This window comes from Hevea brasiliensis, chromosome 17 (genome assembly GCF_030052815.1).
Source record: "Hevea brasiliensis isolate MT/VB/25A 57/8 chromosome 17, ASM3005281v1, whole genome shotgun sequence".
Classification (NCBI taxonomy): Eukaryota; Viridiplantae; Streptophyta; class Magnoliopsida; order Malpighiales; family Euphorbiaceae; genus Hevea; species Hevea brasiliensis.
Window position 1 is genome coordinate 11,327,604 of NC_079509.1, and position 19,428 is coordinate 11,347,031.

Sequence of the window (19,428 nt, forward strand, 5' to 3'; positions counted from 1 at the left end):
ATAAAAAATATTAATAATAGTTAAAAGTTACAAAGTAACTTATAAGGTTTTATTAAACTTGTTTCAAACACTCCTTGCATAGTATTTTAGTACTTGAAGTTCAAAATTTGATTTTGTATTCTTCACTTAGTATAGTACTTGATTAGTACAAGGTACAAAACAACAAATTTTATATTTATTTCCACTTGCAAAGATATATTTATTTTTCTTTTTTATTTGTCTTAAATTATAAGTCATTTTCCTTTTTAAATAGTAATTATTTATTAATTTACTAATATACTTTTATTTAATATGTATTGAAAAAGTTAAATTTATTAATTTTAAGAATAACTTAATAATGTGAGTTATTTAATTTTTTAATGAAACAATATAAGTAAAAGGTATATTAGGAAAAGATTAAATAAATTTTATTATTTTAATTATATTAATTTTTTTCTTAATTCATATGAAAATAGAAATAAGAGTAAACATATCATTATGAGATGGAGGGTATTACTAATATTTTAAAGAAAATATCAAAGAGTTTTTATAATTAAAGATGATAACGGATAAGATATTTATGAAAATCATCATATTTAAATTTAACGTGATTAACATTATCAAAATTCAATTCAGTTTCAAACTCAATTAAAATTTATTCTTTAACTAGCTGAACCTGTCATAAATTCAATTATTATTATAAAAAAAAATCAAACTCATTTAAATTTATATATTTTAATTAATAATTTATATAAAAAATTATTTTGATTAATAATTTACATTTTAAAATTTTATAATCCTATAAAATATTTAAATTTCATTTTCTATAAAATAAAATATATAAAAATTAGTAAATATTACTAAAAAAATATATAATTTATATTTAATTAAGTATTTATATAATCGAGTTTGAATAACATATATTCAATATATAAAACCTGAATCCAACTCAAATCCATTGTGAGTATTATTTTTTAAACCTAAACTCATTTTAAACCTGATTATATAATACTCAAACCCATCCTATTAAGATTTGGTTGAATTAGATACCGACAAAACTCTGACTATTTCCCATCCCTAATTATAATTAACCCAAAATTGATGAGAGTTGCTTTTCTCTCTCTCTTGTTATTTTATTATTATTATTATTTTTTAATCTCAGGTAGTCAAGCTTGAACAAGTGCAAAATCATTATAAAGAAACAGGCCAATTCAACTCGAGCATGAGCCAAACTTGAATGCCACAGCGCTCGTGTAAAAACTTCATCAGGAGCCTTTCAAGGGCTTTATTTAATTCCCTGAGCTAAATGCCTGAAACTCTTAAGAACTCAACATAATTTCAGTACTTGTTTTCTCAAATGGTATATATAACAGCTGGGGAGAGCAAAATCCGTCAGTTTCAACAGTGCCACCATCATTCAATTGCAAGTGGAATTTCCCAGAATAATTAATTTTAAGGAAAAGAAAAGGTTCTGAGATTAGTAATTAAAATTGTCATCTAATGACTGAGAATACAGTGAAACAAGCAAAATATAACATTTTCTATTGAATAACTCATCAAACGTCATTTATTATTCTCAGCAGGAAATTCAATATACGGAAGCCGGAAACTCTCCTATGAACAAATAAGAAATGTTGCCTGGAGAATCTGAACCTAATGATGACAATTAACTAAATTTGGTTCTCTTATCAATTTTTATATGAAGCGGTCAACAATGCTATCTTATGCAATAGTTTAGATGCACATTCATCTTTAGAGAGAGGTGAAGTCCATTCCTGAAAATTATGGAGGCTGCCTGGGAAGTCTGTAAAGAGTCCATCAACTCCTACTGTGTTAATCCAATAATCATATTCTTCATATGGGTCTTGATGAAAGTTGTAGTGCAAGAATGAATCCTCATTCCGGTAAGTGTATGGGTGCACCTGGCATTTAAATCAACAGCCATGATAATTCAGCTTTTGAAACAATTGCTTTATAATATTTGGCTTGAGAAAGCCGATGGGATTCAAAAGGTTTTATCAACATTTGGCCTACAGCCTACATGCTGCATGATTTAGTGCATTTTATCTGAGAAAAAGGGCAGCCTCTTCAATACAACAATACATTACTGAAGAAATAGTATTGCAATTGTCACCTTATGTTTATTTTTCTGTCAACTATAAAAGCTCTAGAAAAGATAAGTTTACCTGTAGATCATGGGAATGTGCTTTGGCAACAAGATCTGTAGATGCTTGCAAATAATTATTCACCACAGGAACAACTGTATCCTTCCAGGGTCCAATGCCCACCACGTAGTCCTTAATGTAGTCCAGATAAGCATCAGAAGTGATTTCCCAATAAGACTGCAAATTGTCAGTGGCATCATTTTCTATTGGAAGTTTCAGAGTAAAATGTAAATTAAATGTCTTGCATCAATAGGACTTTAGTTTTAATAATCAAACTTTATAAGTTTTATGAACTGGCAACACAAGTCATGACAAGAAGATGGGTCCAGTCTTGTGCATCCACTGTTGTGAAAGCCAATGGATCAAGAAACAAAAAGGACTTGTGAAGTACTCGAGTTAACATGGCAAATATAGAATTTACAATCACATGGTCACATTCTGCAATAGAATTTGTGCTGTCCATAGATATTCTTATGATCTATCCATTGTTTATTAGTATCATCTATCATTATCTAAGTACCAACTCTTGAAACGAAAGACGATATCTGAATTCATTATTTTAGAAAACTATCCAACGCACATTCAAGTTGAATAATGCAAAAATTATAACGCTACTGAAATCAACTACGTATATATATAGAGAGGTTGAGGTTAAACTAAGGGAAACACAAACCTGATTAGTATCTTGAGTTGGAATGGTAACATCATCAATCAAGAAGATTTTGGGCGAGTCTGTCAGATTTGATATATACACGAGTGAAGTTGGAGCAAAGGATTGGATAAAAATAGGTTGTTTCAGCCAATCCTTTGACATATATGAACCGTTATATCCATACTTCTTAAGAGTACCAACAAACTTGTCCTCAAATCGCTTCCCATCTGACCACTTCACCTGTTGGTATGATTCAAACATTGTATAACCAAACACTAAATCTCATGTTTCCACAAAGTTTGGTTCTTATGAAAAATGGAGAAAGGCAACATAGATTGCTACAGTTATCTCATAATGTTTCAGAAAAGTAATGGCTCCCAAACTGCCACTGTTAGCAAAGTTAAACACATTGTGATTCTTCAAGACATCTCATAGAAAGAAATTTCTTACATGCTGGTTGATAAGTACAGGATTTTTGATTTCTGGGTATATTCCAACGACTCTTGGTGCATCCAGTGCAATTGATATGAAGTCTTCAAAACTGATAATAGAAAATTTTCCTGAGGGCCACACAACAGTAGAATATTTTGTTACAACAAAAAGAGTATAAAATGTATATTGTAAAATTTGTTACAAGTTCAGCATATATATGGCAGGTTGCTTACAGTGATCTAAGCAAAACTAAACAAAGATAATCAGAGGGGTGAGCATTTGGTTAACTAAACCTACCCGAACTGAAAATTAATAGATAGCCAAATATACACAAACCAAAAAACTATAATTTATATATTATTTGATATTAATTTATAAAGTATTAACAAAAATAAAAAATATATTTAAAGATTATTACTAAAAATATAAATATAATTATAATCACATTTTAATAATAAAAATAATATATATTATTAATAAATTATAATTAATATTTATCAATTAAAAAAATTCAGCTATTTCTATTCCTATTTCAAAGTTAAAACAGATTTATAACTGAAAACCAAAATTTAACCGAATTACCCCTTACCAAAATAACTGAATTTGATTAGTTTGGTTCGGTTTTTCAGTTATAACCGAATAATGCACGCCCATGCATCAAACAATGATTCTATAAAAGGAAGAAGAATGCGTTGGAAGTCAAAGATATAAGAAAGATAATTCATTTAATTTGAAGTGAAACTAACCATTGTATTGTTGATCCCGGAACAGATATCTCTGCTTCACCCGCAATGTCTTAAGTTCTTCAAAGGTAAAATCAACTACATGTAATGGAAGTAATTTTCAGATTTCTTTTTCCGGGTAAAAGACAACTTTTGGAGATACAGGCAAAACTGAAAGTTTGATTTCTGTCAGTCTTCTACTCAAGGATAATTAAAATATTTAGCAACATATCAACAAGGATTCAGTACCAGTGAAAAAGCCAGTAGTGTTGACCCCTTGCACATCATAGGTCCTTTTACGATTTGCGAACTCCTTGTGCTCTGCAATATCAGTTGTGTCATCAAGGGTAACATCATGGAAGCATATAAGAACACCATCTTTGGAGGATAAGATATCTGCTTCTATGAAGTCTACTCCTTCTTCAATGGCTCTCTGCAAGTAGTGGTGGTCATCAGGAACATTTGTGGGACTCCATATGCATGTAAAGTGAAACAAGAAAAATATATTTGAAACCTGTTCATGGCATCTAATAACTGAAATTATCATGTTTTGGGGGAAAAAATGTTTTTGAGATATTTCTAAATATGGTCCAATTTAATTTGGTTTGGAAAAAAGAAGGAACAATTCTTGATCCAGCTAAAGATGCATTAATTAGAACAGAAAATGATTTCTTGTAACTTTGCATTGATGCACAAGATCCTGTCACTGAATAAATTAAAAGCTTGATTAAGCTGTAACAACAATACAATACATAAAATTTTAATCTATGAATATGTAGCAAACTCAATATATATATATATATATATATATATATATATATATATATATATATATATATATATATATATATATATATATACAAAGCACAAATGGATGTTCTCACAAATGCATACATAGTTACATACCTTGTATGCAGCAGCAGTTTCCTCAGGAATCTCTCCATTTGATCCTCGATGTGCAATATTATATGGACGAGATGTCTGTAAAGGCTGTTTGCTACCATGGCTTATTTTACTTGGTAGAGGATAAATTGGCCTTGCAGTCGACACAAGTATAAGCGATAGAAATATGATGAGAACATAACCTGCATTTGCCGTAGTACCGCAATTCATCAATTATGTACTAATCCAACGATGAGATAACATCCCAGAAAAAAAAAAAGGCTTGTTTATGTTCCACATTATATAGAGGGCAAACTACTTAATCTGATACAGAATTTTAATCTACAATTTGTTATAAGATCTGGGGAACAGACTAATGGAAATATGTTTAATTTGCATGTATTGCATAAGATCAAAAGCATCATAATGTGCAATGGATATGCATGCGAAGCCAAACTATCACAAAACAGTAGCTAAAACATCCTTTGCACGTATAAATGCCTCTATGCACCAATCTCACCGCATTATTCCAAGATCATCATCTGTTTAATTTCAGAATACATACCATTCCCAACAATGGGAATATATAGGGAAAAAGAAACGAAACAGCAATTGAAAAACAAAATAGCACGAAAAGAGAAAAGAATCGTTATCAAACATCAAACCAGCCATAAACTGAAAAAACCCGTAACTCATTGGAGATGTAGCTTGGAAACTTACATGTTAAAGCCATGGAATTCGCACAGCTTCTCTCCAAAGCCCTCTCCTTTTCTCCCCTCCTCTCTTCTGCTCAAAGTCGTAACAACTAGCTGCTTTCCCAGAGATGGGCCCTCTTTACAAGTCAAATATAAATAAAGGCGTCAACTTCTGGTGCGGTGATGATATGCACTAAGGTGGGTTTAGGATTCTTAGCCGTGGACCGTCCGTAGAATCAAGAATATTCCTTTAAGATAAAAATTTTCATTTTTCAATTATAGCTAATTAAGCTACATTAATTTCTCCTGTAATTATCTGGAGTTTTGTAATTATCTGTTATCAAGAAAAAGAAAAAGAAAAATGTAATTATGATGCACAGATTTGTTTAAATTGACCGTTGACTATGGAGAATCTGCTGACGTGTACGGTGATGATTGAGTTGAATCCTTCATCAGTTTTTTGTTAGTTTGACTTGGAATTAGCTGTGGACATGTTCACGTGGGGCTGGTCTATGTGTCAACTAAAAAGCCCAAAGTTGCCCAAGGGTAAAGGAGCCTGCTTGAAACCATAAATTAATAATAAATAAATAAAGAAAAAAATTTAAAACCACATTTTTTTATAAGGTTAAAAAATTTATAAAAAATGTCATGTATAATTTATTTTAAAATTTAAAAATTTCATCAACTTGATTATTTTATGCGGCAAATATAATAAAAAATAAAAAAAATAATTTTTATTTATAAGTTATTTTTATAATTTATTTCTAAACTTCATTCATATTTCACTCTTATCCCTTCAACTTCAATTTGTTGCTATCTCTAACACTCTATCAGGTTTCCACAACTTACAACAAAAAACAAAAGGAAGGAAGATTTACCCTTCAAAAAGTGTAGAAAGATTTTTTATAGGTTACATGTTAAAGGGATTTTTTGTAAAATAAAATTAAAATTTATGAATTTCTTAGTAAGAAATTGAAATAAAAAAGGCAAAGCTTTACATGGGGTATAAAAATTACCATTTATTTGCTGATTCTATCAGTATAAATGCAGAAACATCATTATCATTACAATCGCTATCATCTCAGTGGCTTCCACTATACCTCTTTATCAAGTAGTTGATCAATAATCAATTTTTACATACCGTATTAAGTTTAAAGAAAAACCATTCTAACCAACACATACAAAAACAAATTGCATAAAACATAAAAGCTTCCAATTCAAAAAGGCTACTAAGTAGACTATTTTGCTTTCCAAGTGGGATTTTCAGCTTCTATTTAAAGCATTTCAGAAGAGGTGACAGTCACTATCTACCCTATGTTTATTGAAAAGAATCCAAATTGTGCATTCTACACCATCATCATTTCCAATCAAGAGCTTAATTTATATGACAATGGATGCAATAATGTAAAACAATTTCAGTAAGGAGATGAGCAAAAACAGCTACCCTTCTATTGAAAGCTAGATACAGTCCTTCAAAGAGTTCTCAAAAGAAAGCAAAAAAAAAAAAAAAAAAAAATCCACCATCAGGTGGAAGTTTCTGAACAAAAGCAAAAAACAGACAGAACAGGAAAGAAAGGGTAGCTTACTAGTTTCAGGTGTTACTCATTTCCTACCTTAACCTCTCAGAATGGGCGACGAAGACAAGCCACCGCTACGTTCTAAAAGGAGAAAGAGGAACAGACAGTGATGTGCTTCATTGGGTTTGGGACATCCTTTCCACCAGCATGCTTGACAAATTCTGCTGGAGAGAGAGAGCTGCCATGGCAAACACACACTATGCTCACTTGACCTTTCCTGTACTTGTACAGAAACCCTACTATTTTCTTTCCATTTGGGCCATCTCCAGTAGTTGTCACACTAGGCATCTGTTTCATCACATCCACCCCATTATCTTGAAATCCATTGTTCACAAGTTTAACTTTTTTTGATGGATTCTCAAGCTTGGTTTCTTCTACCTTGACTGGGTTTCCATTTGAAATTGTCCTCAACATCACCTTGGATTCTGCATCGTTCTGCATTGGCAATGATTTTGAATGGCTAGCACCCTTCTCTGCAGCTGAATCTTCTTGTCCTGCATCGAAATTAATTTATTCCATATTGTTTAAAACATCTCTCAGAGCTGAAGTTTAAAAAAAAAATAAAGATCAGGTAAAAGAAAAAAACTAAAAACTTCATTTTCTTCAAGAGCAGAGTAATTTTACTTGGAAAACCCATCTCCAGTGACTAAACTACACAGCTTTCACTATCAAATTGCTTACACAGTGAATTTCTCGGTATTTTAGCTTGTAATGCTGTTACACTTCAGATAAAACCGTGCTTAATATCTTCAAACATCTACTTTTCTTATTATGTTGATACACATTTTTTATGGTAAAAGCATTATTGGAAGATACAGAGAAGTGTTGTGTGATTGGAAAATAAAGCCATTTTCCTTTTAATACAGAACAAAATAAACATTCCTTTCAATACACTTCAATTTGTTCATCTTTCCTGTTTCTAATTAGATAATACAGCAACAAGTTTAAGAAAACATCTAGAGTTAAATTATGTTCAAGCCTGTCATTACCTTTTCTTCATGTGATTTGTCTTGGAAGGCACTGAAAACTACTATGATATTAATCAATAAATGGTTTTAAATTGACATGAAGATTTTGGTTTTATGAATCATCAATAACTCTGTGCCTCACTAAAAAGGCTTTTAAGCTTTCAGACCCTAAACCTAAGTAACAAATTATGCAGTAAATGTGTTAGAATAGGCAGAAATCAAGCACATGAAGATATGGACATCCACTTTTCACTTCAACTTAGAAAAAACTTCAATAAAGATAGTAAATCCAATTCATTTTATTGCCTCAAATTCTACATAAACTTAAATGATCCACCATTCATAAGATGCTTTAAATTGACAATAGGCAAACAAATATGAAAAACATAAAACCATTTGGCAAAACTTCTTATTCTGGACTTCCAAATTATACTAAAGCATATATTGTTGATGTGCACCAGGGATTGAGTTCTATGAAAGGAAAATGCGTATTCATTTTATCTTTTTCATGTTTTTTGTCGATATGCAGAGGCATATGTAGTTAATTACACATTCTTTCTTGTTTTACAAAATCATTTTTTTTTCTGTTTCATTTTCTATTGTCGATACAAGAAGGGTTAATCTTCTTCCTTGTTTTGTCATCTCACCAATGAATTCAAGACCTGATTGCATCATTTTGAAACATTCATAGTTGACAAAATTAAATATTCTCGGATTATCTTTGCATGTGGATTCCCATCCCTAGCCTATTGGCATAACTTTATTTATGTGTTTCCTCTTATTAGTTCCATGACAAGATACCATATAAGCTAGCAATTGGACTAAAATGCATCCTACTTAATGTAGCATTATTCTTCATTTCTATTCAAAGCAAACCGACTGCGACCATTTCACTAATTACAAAGGCAGTCTTCTTTAAATCAGTACAGGTTTCCAGTGCTCTACTATAGTTTTCATGTGTAATGCTAACCAATTGTATAATATAAACTCAACTCAACTCAACTAAGCCTTTATCCCAAAAATTTGGGGTCGGCTATATGGATTCGCTTTTTCCACTCTGAACGATTTTGGATTAAATCCTCAGAAATGTGTAATGCTTCTAAGTCATGCTGTACTACTCTCCTCCAAGTCAATTTAGGTCTACCCCTTTTTTTCTTTCTATCCTCTAGCCTAATGTGTTCTACTTTGTCTAACTGGAGCCTCCGTATGTCTACGCTTCACATGACCAAACCACCTCAATCTCCCTTCTCTCAACTTATCTTCAATTGGCACCACTCCTACCTTTTCTCTAATACTTTCATTACGGACTTTATCTAGTCTAGTATGACCACTCATCCACCTTAACATTCTCATCTCTGCAACTCTTATCTTAGATGCATACGACTCTTTCAGTGCCCAACACTCACTACCATATAGCATAGCCGGTCGTATGGCTGTACGGTAAAATTTCCCTTTTAATTTATTGTGAATCTTACGATCACATAAAACTCCCGTCGCATGTCTCCACTTCAACCATCCGGCTTTAATCCTATGACTAACATCCTCCTCACATCCCCCATCTACTTGAAGGACTGAGCCTAGATATTTAAAGTGATTACTTTGGGACAGTGCCACTCCATTCAAACTAACTCCTTCCCTATCACCAGTTTGGCCTTCACTGAACTTGCAATGCATGTATTCTGTCTTCGTTCTACTTAACTTAAAACCCTTTGACTCTAGAGTACTTCTCCAAAGTTCTAGCTTCCTATTGACTCCTTCTCGTGTCTCATCTATCAGAACAATATCATCCGCAAACATCATGCACCAAGGAATACTCTCTTGTATATGTTTCGTCAGTTCATCTAAAACTAATGTAAAAAGGTAAGGGCTTATGGCTAATCATTGGTGTAATCCAATTGAGATCGGAAAATCTCTTGTGTCCCCTCCCACTGTGCGCACAATAGTAGTTGCTTCTTCATACATATCTTTCAATACTTGTATGTACCTAATAGATACCCTCTTTTGTTCTAACGCATTCCATAAGACCTCTCTTGGAACACTATCATAAGCCTCCTCCAAATCAATAAAAACCATGTGTAGATCTTTCTTCCCATCTCTATATTTCTCCATCAAGCTTCTAATGAGAAAGATCGCTTCCATAGTTGAACGACCAGGCATGAAACCAAATTGATTGAGAGAGATAGAAGTATCATGACGTAGTCGATGCTCCACACCATATATGTCGACACCATATTTTGGCCGACCACCGAAGTCAAGGGACTTTGAAATCGACTTTATCATCCGCTCTCAGCCGATGTCTTTCGATCACAAATGACTTTTCCGAACTCACCGATCGCTCGACCATGGAATAAACTGATCCTATGCTTAGTTAATGGTTTTTCCGATCTCTTATTAGAATGGTTCTAATCAATAAGGGGTCCCCGAACCATCCAGTCTTGCTTCTGATCTCTTTTTACAAATATTGTGAAACTTCATTTGGCTAATGTCATGATCGAGCTTCTCACTTGAATGCCCCAGGTATTCTTTAAAATGAAGTTGAGATTTCTACTTGGTCTAATGACGATCCCAATCTTTAGAATTCAAATCAATGTCAAATCTTTCCAATTCAAATGTTTTAAACTCTTACCTGGTATTTGGTCGTGGCTTAGTCCGATCTCAAGCTTACGTGCAATGTTTTTCCGATCTCTTATACTTAGGTTAATGGTTGCTTTTAAAATAATTAAGTACTTATACAATTTGGACACTTTCCGATCTCATCAAAAAATTGAACAAAAGAGGAATTCATTTCATTTCAAAAAAATTTACAAATCATTCGGCTGTAGGGTCTCCCCCAGCCTGCTCTCCAGATACATCATCTTTCCTCTCATCCCCTCTCTCTCTCTCGGGCTCCTCCTCGCTCTCCTCTTCATCTCTAGGAGCAAAATCCACCATCCAGGAGAAGTCTTCCTCAGAATAGTGCCTTTCAAGCTCAGCCAGAAGATCGCCATGTGCATTCACATAAGCGCCAGCTTCCCTTGTCACGGCCTCCTCTTCTTTCGCTCTGATCTCCTCAGTGAGGCTAGCGACATCGGCAGTTCGGCAGGCCTGAGCTTCTTCTAGTTCACGCTCCAGTTCGGCTAACTTGTACTCATAAGATTTTGTCCGACCCTCAATCTCAGTGATATAGTCTTGACCGGACGAAAGTTGGGCTCGAGCGGAAGCGGAGTCCTAGACCGCCTTCAGAATTTCCTGCCTTAGGAGATGAGCCTTTTCCCTGATTATATGTTAGTTCACTAGGTTCTCTACACTCAAGCTTATCGTCTGAGCCAAGAGATTATCAAGACTATTCGGGGTCAGCCTGTTCCGGTCATCCTAGAGGCATATGGTGGCACCCAGAACTTTGGCCAAGCCCGGATTCCCTCGAACTGAGCGGTTCTTCTCGAGAGAGTGAATGAGGACCTGGGCGCCACAAGAAAAGGTCATTACAGCAGATTGAGAAGATCCTCCCTCAGCACTTAAGGAAACAGGCGGAGGTGGCGGTTCTTCCTGTCGAGGAGGGGAAGGAGCGATCTCCACCTCTGGGATCGGTTGTTTCGAAGGACGGGACGAAGAGCCCAGCACTTCTCCCGAATCTCGCCTTGGCATCTGGAATACCGCGGCGATCTTCATTTCTCGTACCTTCCGGGAGACCTCTCTTTTTCGCTTGCAGCTCTCCTTTGCGCCTTCGCCTCTAGCCATTCCTGCACGGAAAAACAGTTAGTGAGATCACCTAAGTCAGGAGGCTAAAGATTTAGGTTATATCGATCCCGAGTCCGAGGTCAGAGAGCTGCAGTTCATAATCCTCATTAGCGATCATCTGCATTAGCCACCACTTCAGTTCGGCCATAACGGCGTATAAGCATGAATACTTGTGAGTGGCCGCCTGATCCTTTAATTCCTTTACCATGGCGCCCTCGTCCCTATTTAGGGCGATCTTCTTTGGAACTGATGGGATCAGGTACTACCAACTGCGTGGAAACCCCTCGATGCTGTTCGGAATCTTGCTCCTCAATATAAAGCAGTTCTTTCAATTCTTCGGTGAAAAAGGAAGGTCGGTAAAAAACCCACAGTGCGGCTTAACTTAAAAGAACCAGTACTCGTTGTCCTTTCGACGAGTGAGCTTATGCAACTCAGCAAAAACCTTCACTGTAGGTTCGAGCTTCTTGGCTCGACATAAGCCTCTAAAAGCCACCAGAATCTGCCATGAGTTCGGATGCACTTGGGCTACACATACATTGTGGAACTTCATAACAGCCTTAAAGAAGTCGTCAACGGTGAACCGAAGCCCGACTTTTAATTGCTTTTCATACACCATGATCGCGTCATTTTCTTCAAAGAAGTAATCGGCTAGGAGATTGCCGTAGCATCTGATAAGCTCGTAAGAGTTAGTCCGAAAGTTATACTCTTGACTAATGGACTGCAGATCGGTTTCCTGGAGGACCGACGACAACTCATCCACGTGAAGATTTTCTCTCCCTGAAGAAGATGTATGTCTTGATTGGGCGGCTCAATCGTGGGCTGAAGCAGAGGTTGTAGGAGATTCAAGTCGCCCACTCGGCCTGACCACCTCAACTTCGTCCGACGTCCACGAGATATGGACGGAGGGTGGGCTCGCAGCTCTCTGACTCTCGGCGCCGCTCATTCTCAGAAAAAACAAAAGAAATTAACCTAGAAAAAGAATCAAAATCCTTATTGGAATGTGATCGGTGCCGAAAAAACTTGAGAAAATGAGAGAAAACGCTGGGATTGCTAGAGAGGTTCTGAAAATGACATAAGGAAATGACTGACTCACCTCACCCCTATTTATACCCGTCTGAGTATTAAATGCCCACGAAATCCCAAGCGACGCATAGTTTGCGGAACCAGCCGCTTTCTCGACACGTCGCAAGAAGATTCTAGAAACAGAATAAAAAATCAAATAAATGAGATCGGTTAGCAGAGGTCTTCGGATCGGACAAACTTCCTAAATCATGGATCGGCTAATGGCGATTCGTTTAGGGATCAGATCGGACATGCATATTAGAGATCGAAAAAATAACTAATAAAATAAAAAACCTTCAAATAAAATTTCATTTCCTTTCCAAAAGATTGGATTACATCATCTAGGCAATCTCAAGAGATAGGATTACATCATCTGGGCAATCTTTAAAGATCGGATTGCATCATTTGGGCGATCTCTAAAGATCAGCACTACATCTTACCTAATAATGTCAAAGCCTAGTCTTGTGGCTGAATCAAAAGATGTGTTTGATCAGAAAGCCAGCCACAGGCATTGGATAGATGTACAGCTCAAATAGGGCGACTATGACTCTCATGATAGTGAGCGGAGTCATCGTCGATGTCATCGACCAGAACCGAGCTGCAGTCGGGACGCCCGATGTGGTGAGGGGCCAAATGAACTTCAAGAGGCGATCACCGACATTAAGATTGAAATTAACAATCCTCTTGCCCGAGATCGGTCCAGCCACTACATCGGTAGATCGATTCGAGATCGGCACGTTCATCACTTTCGATCTTGATCGGTAAATTAGTCCGGTTCTATCACTGTCATCAGATAACGTCATTGTGACTCTCCGATTGCCGGGGTCATAAACTTTCAGGCAAAGGGCAAAGAAAACGGTCGGGAAAAGATCATAAGCAGCTATAATCAGAATTTTTTTTTAGCGGAGAAGCTTGAATTGGAGAAAAAGAGCATTGAAAAAAAATGAACGAAAAAGTGAAGTGTGAAGAGGATTTCCCCGTTGGTGCATATATATAGGGGCTGGGCATTTATTACATACAGAAACCGAAGCGGACGCATCGGTAACTGAAGAATTAATTGCGTTGACCAAGACAAGTTAGATAAGGAAGAAAGATCTAGAATGGGAGAAATCGGAAAATGAGAAGGGATCGGAAAATGAGAAGGGACTTGATACTAGAGAAATCGGAAAATGAGAAGGGACTTGATACTGGAGAGATCAGAAAATGAGAAGGGACTTGATACTAGAGAGATCGGAAAAGAAGAGGGTCATAATAGGGAGATCGGAAGAAATAGAGATCAGAGAGCACGGAGGGATTGAATAGCTTTCTAATAACTCTCTTCATAATCAGAGCCGAGTTAGTTAAAGCGTTGCAGGCGTGATAAAATCTTCACCGCATGCCTCATTTGCAGAAACGCCTACCTAGCTGACAGATGCCAAAACAGTTATGGCAGTTCTGTACATTTTGATCTCCACCGATGATCACAATTGTAAGGATAGACCCGGAGCCCTTGGATCAAAAAGCAGACGACAGGATCAGAGCTTTTTATTCCCAGCCTTCGGATCCAACTTGTAAGACAAGACCCTGAGCCGTTGGATTAAGAGAAGAAATGACGGAAATTCTGAATAAAATCCCAACCCTCCATTTTGATTCTCTTTAATTCTAAGGCATCGGATTGTGTTCTTTTGAATCTAAACCCTCCGTCTCCCCTGCTAAGATCCTGACCCTCCATGATGATCACCCGTTCCCTATAAATACCTGCATGCAATACTGTAGAAGGGACGGGCAAAAAAAGGTGATGGTGATTATAGTGGAAAGACTCTGAAATTTGATTCAGTCTTGCTACTTTGCCATTCTGAGCTTTTGAGAAACTTTAGAAACCAGTTTTCTTAAGTATCTTCATTGAAGGAGTTCTGGACCCTGAAATTCTTCGTTTTCAGTGTCTGTTCATTACTCTGTGAGACCATTTTTCCTTTTTCGTCCATTTTCGTCTTCGCCGCCCTAACATCAGTATATTACTCTCCAAGCTTAACTGCATTCTGACCCGGTTCCCGTCGCTTCGACTCAACTGCATTCCGACCTGGTTCCCGTTACTCCGAAGTAAGCATTAGTCTTTCGGCCGTCAGCTTTCAGCTCTGCAATACTTGAGGATTCTGGAGTCATTCCATCCGTCTCCTTAACTCCCCACAGGTAAGCATCTAAACTATCATTTTGTCGAATACCCTTGTTTATTTTCTCCAGCTTTCTTTTGAAATTTCTTCTATATCCAGTTGCATTAAAATCTCAAAATAGATTGTCCAGTCAAACAGTTATTTCCTGTGTCTTCGTTTATTTTTCATTTCCTTCAAGAGTAGACGTTCAATTCACAGGCAGCTTGTAAGTACTCAAAAGGACGTAAGCAGGAATGTTTCGATGTGAGAATTTTCAATCAAATAAAAAATGACAAAAAGGATAGGTGTAACAATAGGTCGAATAGTAGGTCAAACAAATAAGTAATGAGGTCGGGCTACGAAACGAGCCCAGGAGATAACATAATAGAGCGGGAACTGAGATAGGATCGGGCCCCGGACTAGTAACTAAAAGAGATCGGATATTGCCAACCAAAGAGTTCTGATAAGGCGATCACATAGGAGATCGATGAGAAGTTCGGTCTTATATTCATCCTCTAGTTATAAGGCTCTGTGGGTTAGGAAAAGCTCTGCACCGATTTCATGCGCCCCCGCTCGGCCAGAATCTTTAGTTCAAAGTCCTTACGATATGCGATCCTAACGAATATTTTAAGAGATCAGGGGAGAGTTCTTACCTGATTCTTATTCCAAATTTAAATGTGTGGAGATCGAAGGAGAGTTCTTACCCGAGATCTTATCCGAGATCCTTCACTTAAAACTTCAAACCAAATACTTTAAGAGATCGGGGGAGAGTTCTTACCCGATTCTCAGTAAAAAATTTTAATAGGCGGAGATCGAAAGAGAATTCTTATCCGAAATCTCCCATTTAAACTTTAAATCAAATACTCTAAGAGATCGGGGGAGAGTTCTTACCTGATTCTCAACCAAAATTTTTAACAAAATATATGGAAATCGAAGAAGAGTTCTTATCCGAGATCCTTCGCTTAAATTTTTTACGAACATACTTTAAGAGATCGGGAGAGAGTTCTTACCCGATTCAGCCAAATTTAATAAAATATGTAGAGATCGGGAGAGAGTTCTTACCTGATTCTCAACCAAAATTTTAATAAAATATGTGGAGATCGGAGGAGAGTTCTTATCCGAAATCCTTCGCTTAAAAACTCTAAACGAAATACATTAAGAAATCGAGAGAAAGTCCTTACCCAAATTCTCTTAACTAAAGCCCGAATTAAGATATCATAATATACAAAGTAACCTCCAAACAAAGATCCGCTACCTGACGCCTACTCACTAAGGGTCATCTCATGCACTCATGTTCTTGGGCAGCCCTGAATAGTTGAAATATCAAACATTTCTTTTATCCATACAAAGGATTAACATTGTCATCCCAACCCCCTAATTATCAATTTATACGGACCTTGAACTTAGAATCTCTGTTTTTGAAGTGATTTCCTTTTTAAATTTTTATTATAAATGGTTTTCTTTAATTTCTCTTAAAATTAAATGGCGAACTCCTCACTTTTCCCACTTCGGTGAATGTTCATCCAGGCGACCGCAAAAACCCTTGCGACAATATAATAAACAATTAAACATAAAAAGTAACTACTGAGAAAGTTATTGAAGCAATGAGAACCACACCAACTATGGAAAAAATGGAATAAGCAAATTAATGCTGCTAAATTTCTGCTGTGATATTTCTAGTGCGCAAAACCTAATGGTTTTATGAACAAATACGTCAGTAACATTGAGCATGTAAGCAAAGAATCAAAACTAGATTCAATTTAATTAAATTAAGCATGGCAGATAAGAGAGAAAATTTTACCTTCAAGTTTTCTGTTGCCATACAAAGCGAACTGCCTCTTGATCTGAACAAGGGCACGACACAAGGCAGGGCTCTTAGCAGCAGAAGCAGCAGCCCAGGCAGCTACTTTAGACGGTGAAGATGGCATTGGTTCTCTAGCTGGAGATTTTTGCTGCTCGGGGTCTTCCTTCTTACTCCTCTCCCCCATGAATCTCTGAGTAGACTCAATTCTCCTCCTTGCCAAAGCCATCAGACTTGCCTTCCTCTGCTCTTGCTCTGCCTCAGTAGGCACGGAGCAAGACCTTGACAATGAACGGAAGGTCTTAGGCAATGGAGAATCAAGCTCCTGATGGTCCTTCTTCGGGGTCAGCACCCCAATGATGGATGATGATCTAGTTAGAGGTTTTCCACTGGATTTTTCACTGTAAATGCCACCCAAAGAGAGTCCAAGATTGATGTCTAGTTTTTCTTGTTTAATTTCTTGAGTGCTCAATTGGGTAGTTTCTTTGGGATTCTCTTGTGGTGAGAATCTCTTCAAAAGGTATTTTGGTTGCCCATTGTTTTGCTTGAGGGAAAGTTCGGTTTCTTCAACCTTCTTTTTCTCAGAAACTTCATCCATTTCAAAAGGAAAGTGAAAAGACTGGACTGAATCTCTTGCAGTAGCTTTTTCTGTCATCACAGAGCACATGAAGTTAGACAACATAAAAAATAGAATCCAAAGCTTAAAAATCAGTATATCATCGCACACACAACTAAAGAATCCACAGTAACAGAGTAAGAATTCAAATCATTGCAGGTTAAAAAAAAAAAAAGCTAAAATATCAGTAAAAAAACCTGGAAAGAGCTGGAAGTTGCAGATAATGATAGAGCAAGAAAATAAAAAGAGAACTACAAAGAAAAAGGTGACAAACCCTGCTGAAGTTGCACAGTTTTCAGGCTGATTCCAGAGAGAAAGAACTTCAAACCGAGGGGAGTTAAGCTATCAGCAGAGAAAATGAATTGGAAAGAAAACCAAAAATAGTTAACTCACGAAATGGAGTAGGAAAGACAGTTTCCTTTTGGTTTTATAGATGACAACACATTTCAAAAATGCCACGTGGCAAGCAGTGGAGAGAGAGAATACATTATACCAATGTCATGTACTGTTTATTACAGCCTCTGTGTGCCGTCTCCGAGTCTTTTTGCAAGTTGCAGCTCTCTCTGCTGACTCATGATACCAGAAAACACCTGTTCCCTGCTCTACCTACCAACCACTCTTCTGTTCTCCTTCCCCTCTTAATCCATTTGGGCTACTTTTGTAATTTCCTCCATCCTTTTCTGCTAATTCAAGTGCCTTAAATAGCTATTGCCAGGCAAATTTTACCTGTTTCCAATTCTTTCTTTCCATTGGCAAAGAGAAGCTGCAAAGGGAATCTGATTAGGTATTAGGGAAAAACTTACCAAGGTTTAATTTATTATAAATTTAAAATATAATATTTAAATTTTTTTATAGATTTATTTAATACATATTCAAAATAAAATATGTGTGATGTAATTTATTTATTAAATAAATATTAAATTTAAATAAAAATATTTTAATATATAAAATGTCAGTTTTCATTTTTTTTTCATTTTTACAGTGCAAAATTATTATCTTTTCTTTTAAATATATTTAGTAATTTAATCGACTTGAGAAGATGGTAATTATTTTCAAATTTATTTTTTTTAATTAATGAATTTTTTTAATTTAATTCTGATTTTAATATTGTGTAAAACAAAAATAAGGATAAAATTTCTTGTCCCAATCTCATAACATGCTCTGCGTGATAATATATTTATTATTTTTATTAAAACATAATTTACATGTATTTATAAATTTAAATTATAATTTTTTTAAAAAATACAGATATGTATTATATTTAAAATTTTAATTTTAATTTAAAATATTTTTTATAAGTAAATTTATATCATCTAATAATAAATTTAAATTAAAAAATATCCATGAGAAAATCTGTCCGCGATGGAGAGCCCTACCCCAACCACAAACTCCGCTAAAGGAAAGACGGAGGAGCGATTGGTTGCCATTCTTACGTCTTGAATCCCATTTTTTATAGGCAGTGATTTATTTTAGAAAATGAGAGTGGAAGAAGTAAAAGTTGGCATGGTAATAGTGAATAAGAGAGTGGGAAACAGGAAGGAAACGAAGGTGGGGGCTTGCAGCTGCAGGCAAGCAATGGCGGCGTTGGCGTAAATAAAAAAAAGTCACTTTTGCTGAGTTTAGGTAGGTGTGTGGTGTCAGTTTAGTGGACACGTCTCGAAATCAGGGGTGTTTTGGCAGCACTGCTTCCGCCAATTTCTAATAGGTGGAATTTGGCAATATGGGCATTATTCCGCTACGACTAGAGGGTTTTTCTTAATTTAAAAGCCGACTATAAACTTTTAAAATAAATTTATTTATTTATTTATAATATTTTTAAATTTATAAAATCAATTTATAAATTAAAAAACAATTCAAAAATAATAATATTTTATTAGATTATTCTCATTTAATTTTAAAAATATCACCTATTTTATGATATAATTTATATCACGTATGCATTTTGCAACGTACTAAGGTAGAGGTCTCTCATGAAAATACAAGAAGGAAAGCGCAGAAGATATAAGCATAAGCATTTCAGGTTTTCAGTAC

General features: G+C 35.6%; 2 protein-coding genes across 4 annotated transcripts; both read right to left on the minus strand.

Moving 5' to 3' along the window:
• Positions 1 to 1,495: 1,495 nt before the first annotated feature.
• LOC110650283 (glycerophosphodiester phosphodiesterase GDPD6) lies at positions 1,496 to 5,767 on the minus strand. Its single transcript, XM_021805182.2, has 8 exons — positions 5,553 to 5,767; positions 4,857 to 5,035; positions 4,200 to 4,383; positions 3,975 to 4,049; positions 3,247 to 3,356; positions 2,818 to 3,036; positions 2,166 to 2,321; positions 1,496 to 1,901 (listed from the first exon to the last, which is right to left on the minus strand). The coding sequence occupies exons 1-8, from the start codon at positions 5,563 to 5,565 to the stop codon at positions 1,668 to 1,670; spliced, it is 1,170 nt and encodes a 389-aa protein (XP_021660874.2). The 5' UTR covers positions 5,566 to 5,767; the 3' UTR covers positions 1,496 to 1,667.
• A 1,042-nt stretch (positions 5,768 to 6,809) lies between these two features.
• On the minus strand, positions 6,810 to 17,997 carry LOC110650285 (ninja-family protein AFP3). 3 transcript variants are annotated; one of them, XM_058139633.1, is made up of 3 exons: positions 17,891 to 17,997; positions 16,782 to 17,429; positions 6,810 to 7,598 (listed from the first exon to the last, which is right to left on the minus strand). In XM_058139633.1, exons 2-3 carry the CDS (start codon positions 17,377 to 17,379, stop codon positions 7,186 to 7,188), a joined length of 1,011 nt encoding a protein of 336 aa, XP_057995616.1. In that variant the 5' UTR covers positions 17,380 to 17,429; positions 17,891 to 17,997; the 3' UTR covers positions 6,810 to 7,185. The 3 variants fall into 3 exon arrangements, with proteins under 3 accessions (XP_057995616.1, XP_021660879.2, XP_057995615.1); XM_021805187.2 differs by lacking the exon at positions 17,891 to 17,997 and adding an exon at positions 17,672 to 17,829; XM_058139632.1 differs by lacking the exon at positions 17,891 to 17,997 and adding an exon at positions 17,653 to 17,803.
• Between the last annotated feature and the right edge of the window lie 1,431 nt (positions 17,998 to 19,428).

Excerpts from the sequence above, each read along its gene's own strand:
- LOC110650283 (XM_021805182.2), bottom strand. Across the intron at positions 3,357-3,974 it reads CCGGGATCAACAATACAATG|GAAAATTTTCTATTATCAGT; the intron begins GTTAGTTTCACT and ends TGTGGCCCTCAG. Across the intron at positions 3,037-3,246 it reads CTGTACTTATCAACCAGCAT|GTGAAGTGGTCAGATGGGAA; the intron begins GTAAGAAATTTC and ends TCATACCAACAG.
- LOC110650285 (XM_058139633.1), bottom strand. The coding sequence starts at position 17,379 with ATGGATGAAGTTTCTGAGAAAAAGAAGGTTGAAGAAACCGAACTTTCC. Across the intron at positions 7,599-16,781 it reads TGGCAACAGAAAACTTGAAG|GACAAGAAGATTCAGCTGCA; the intron begins GTAAAATTTTCT and ends ATTTCGATGCAG.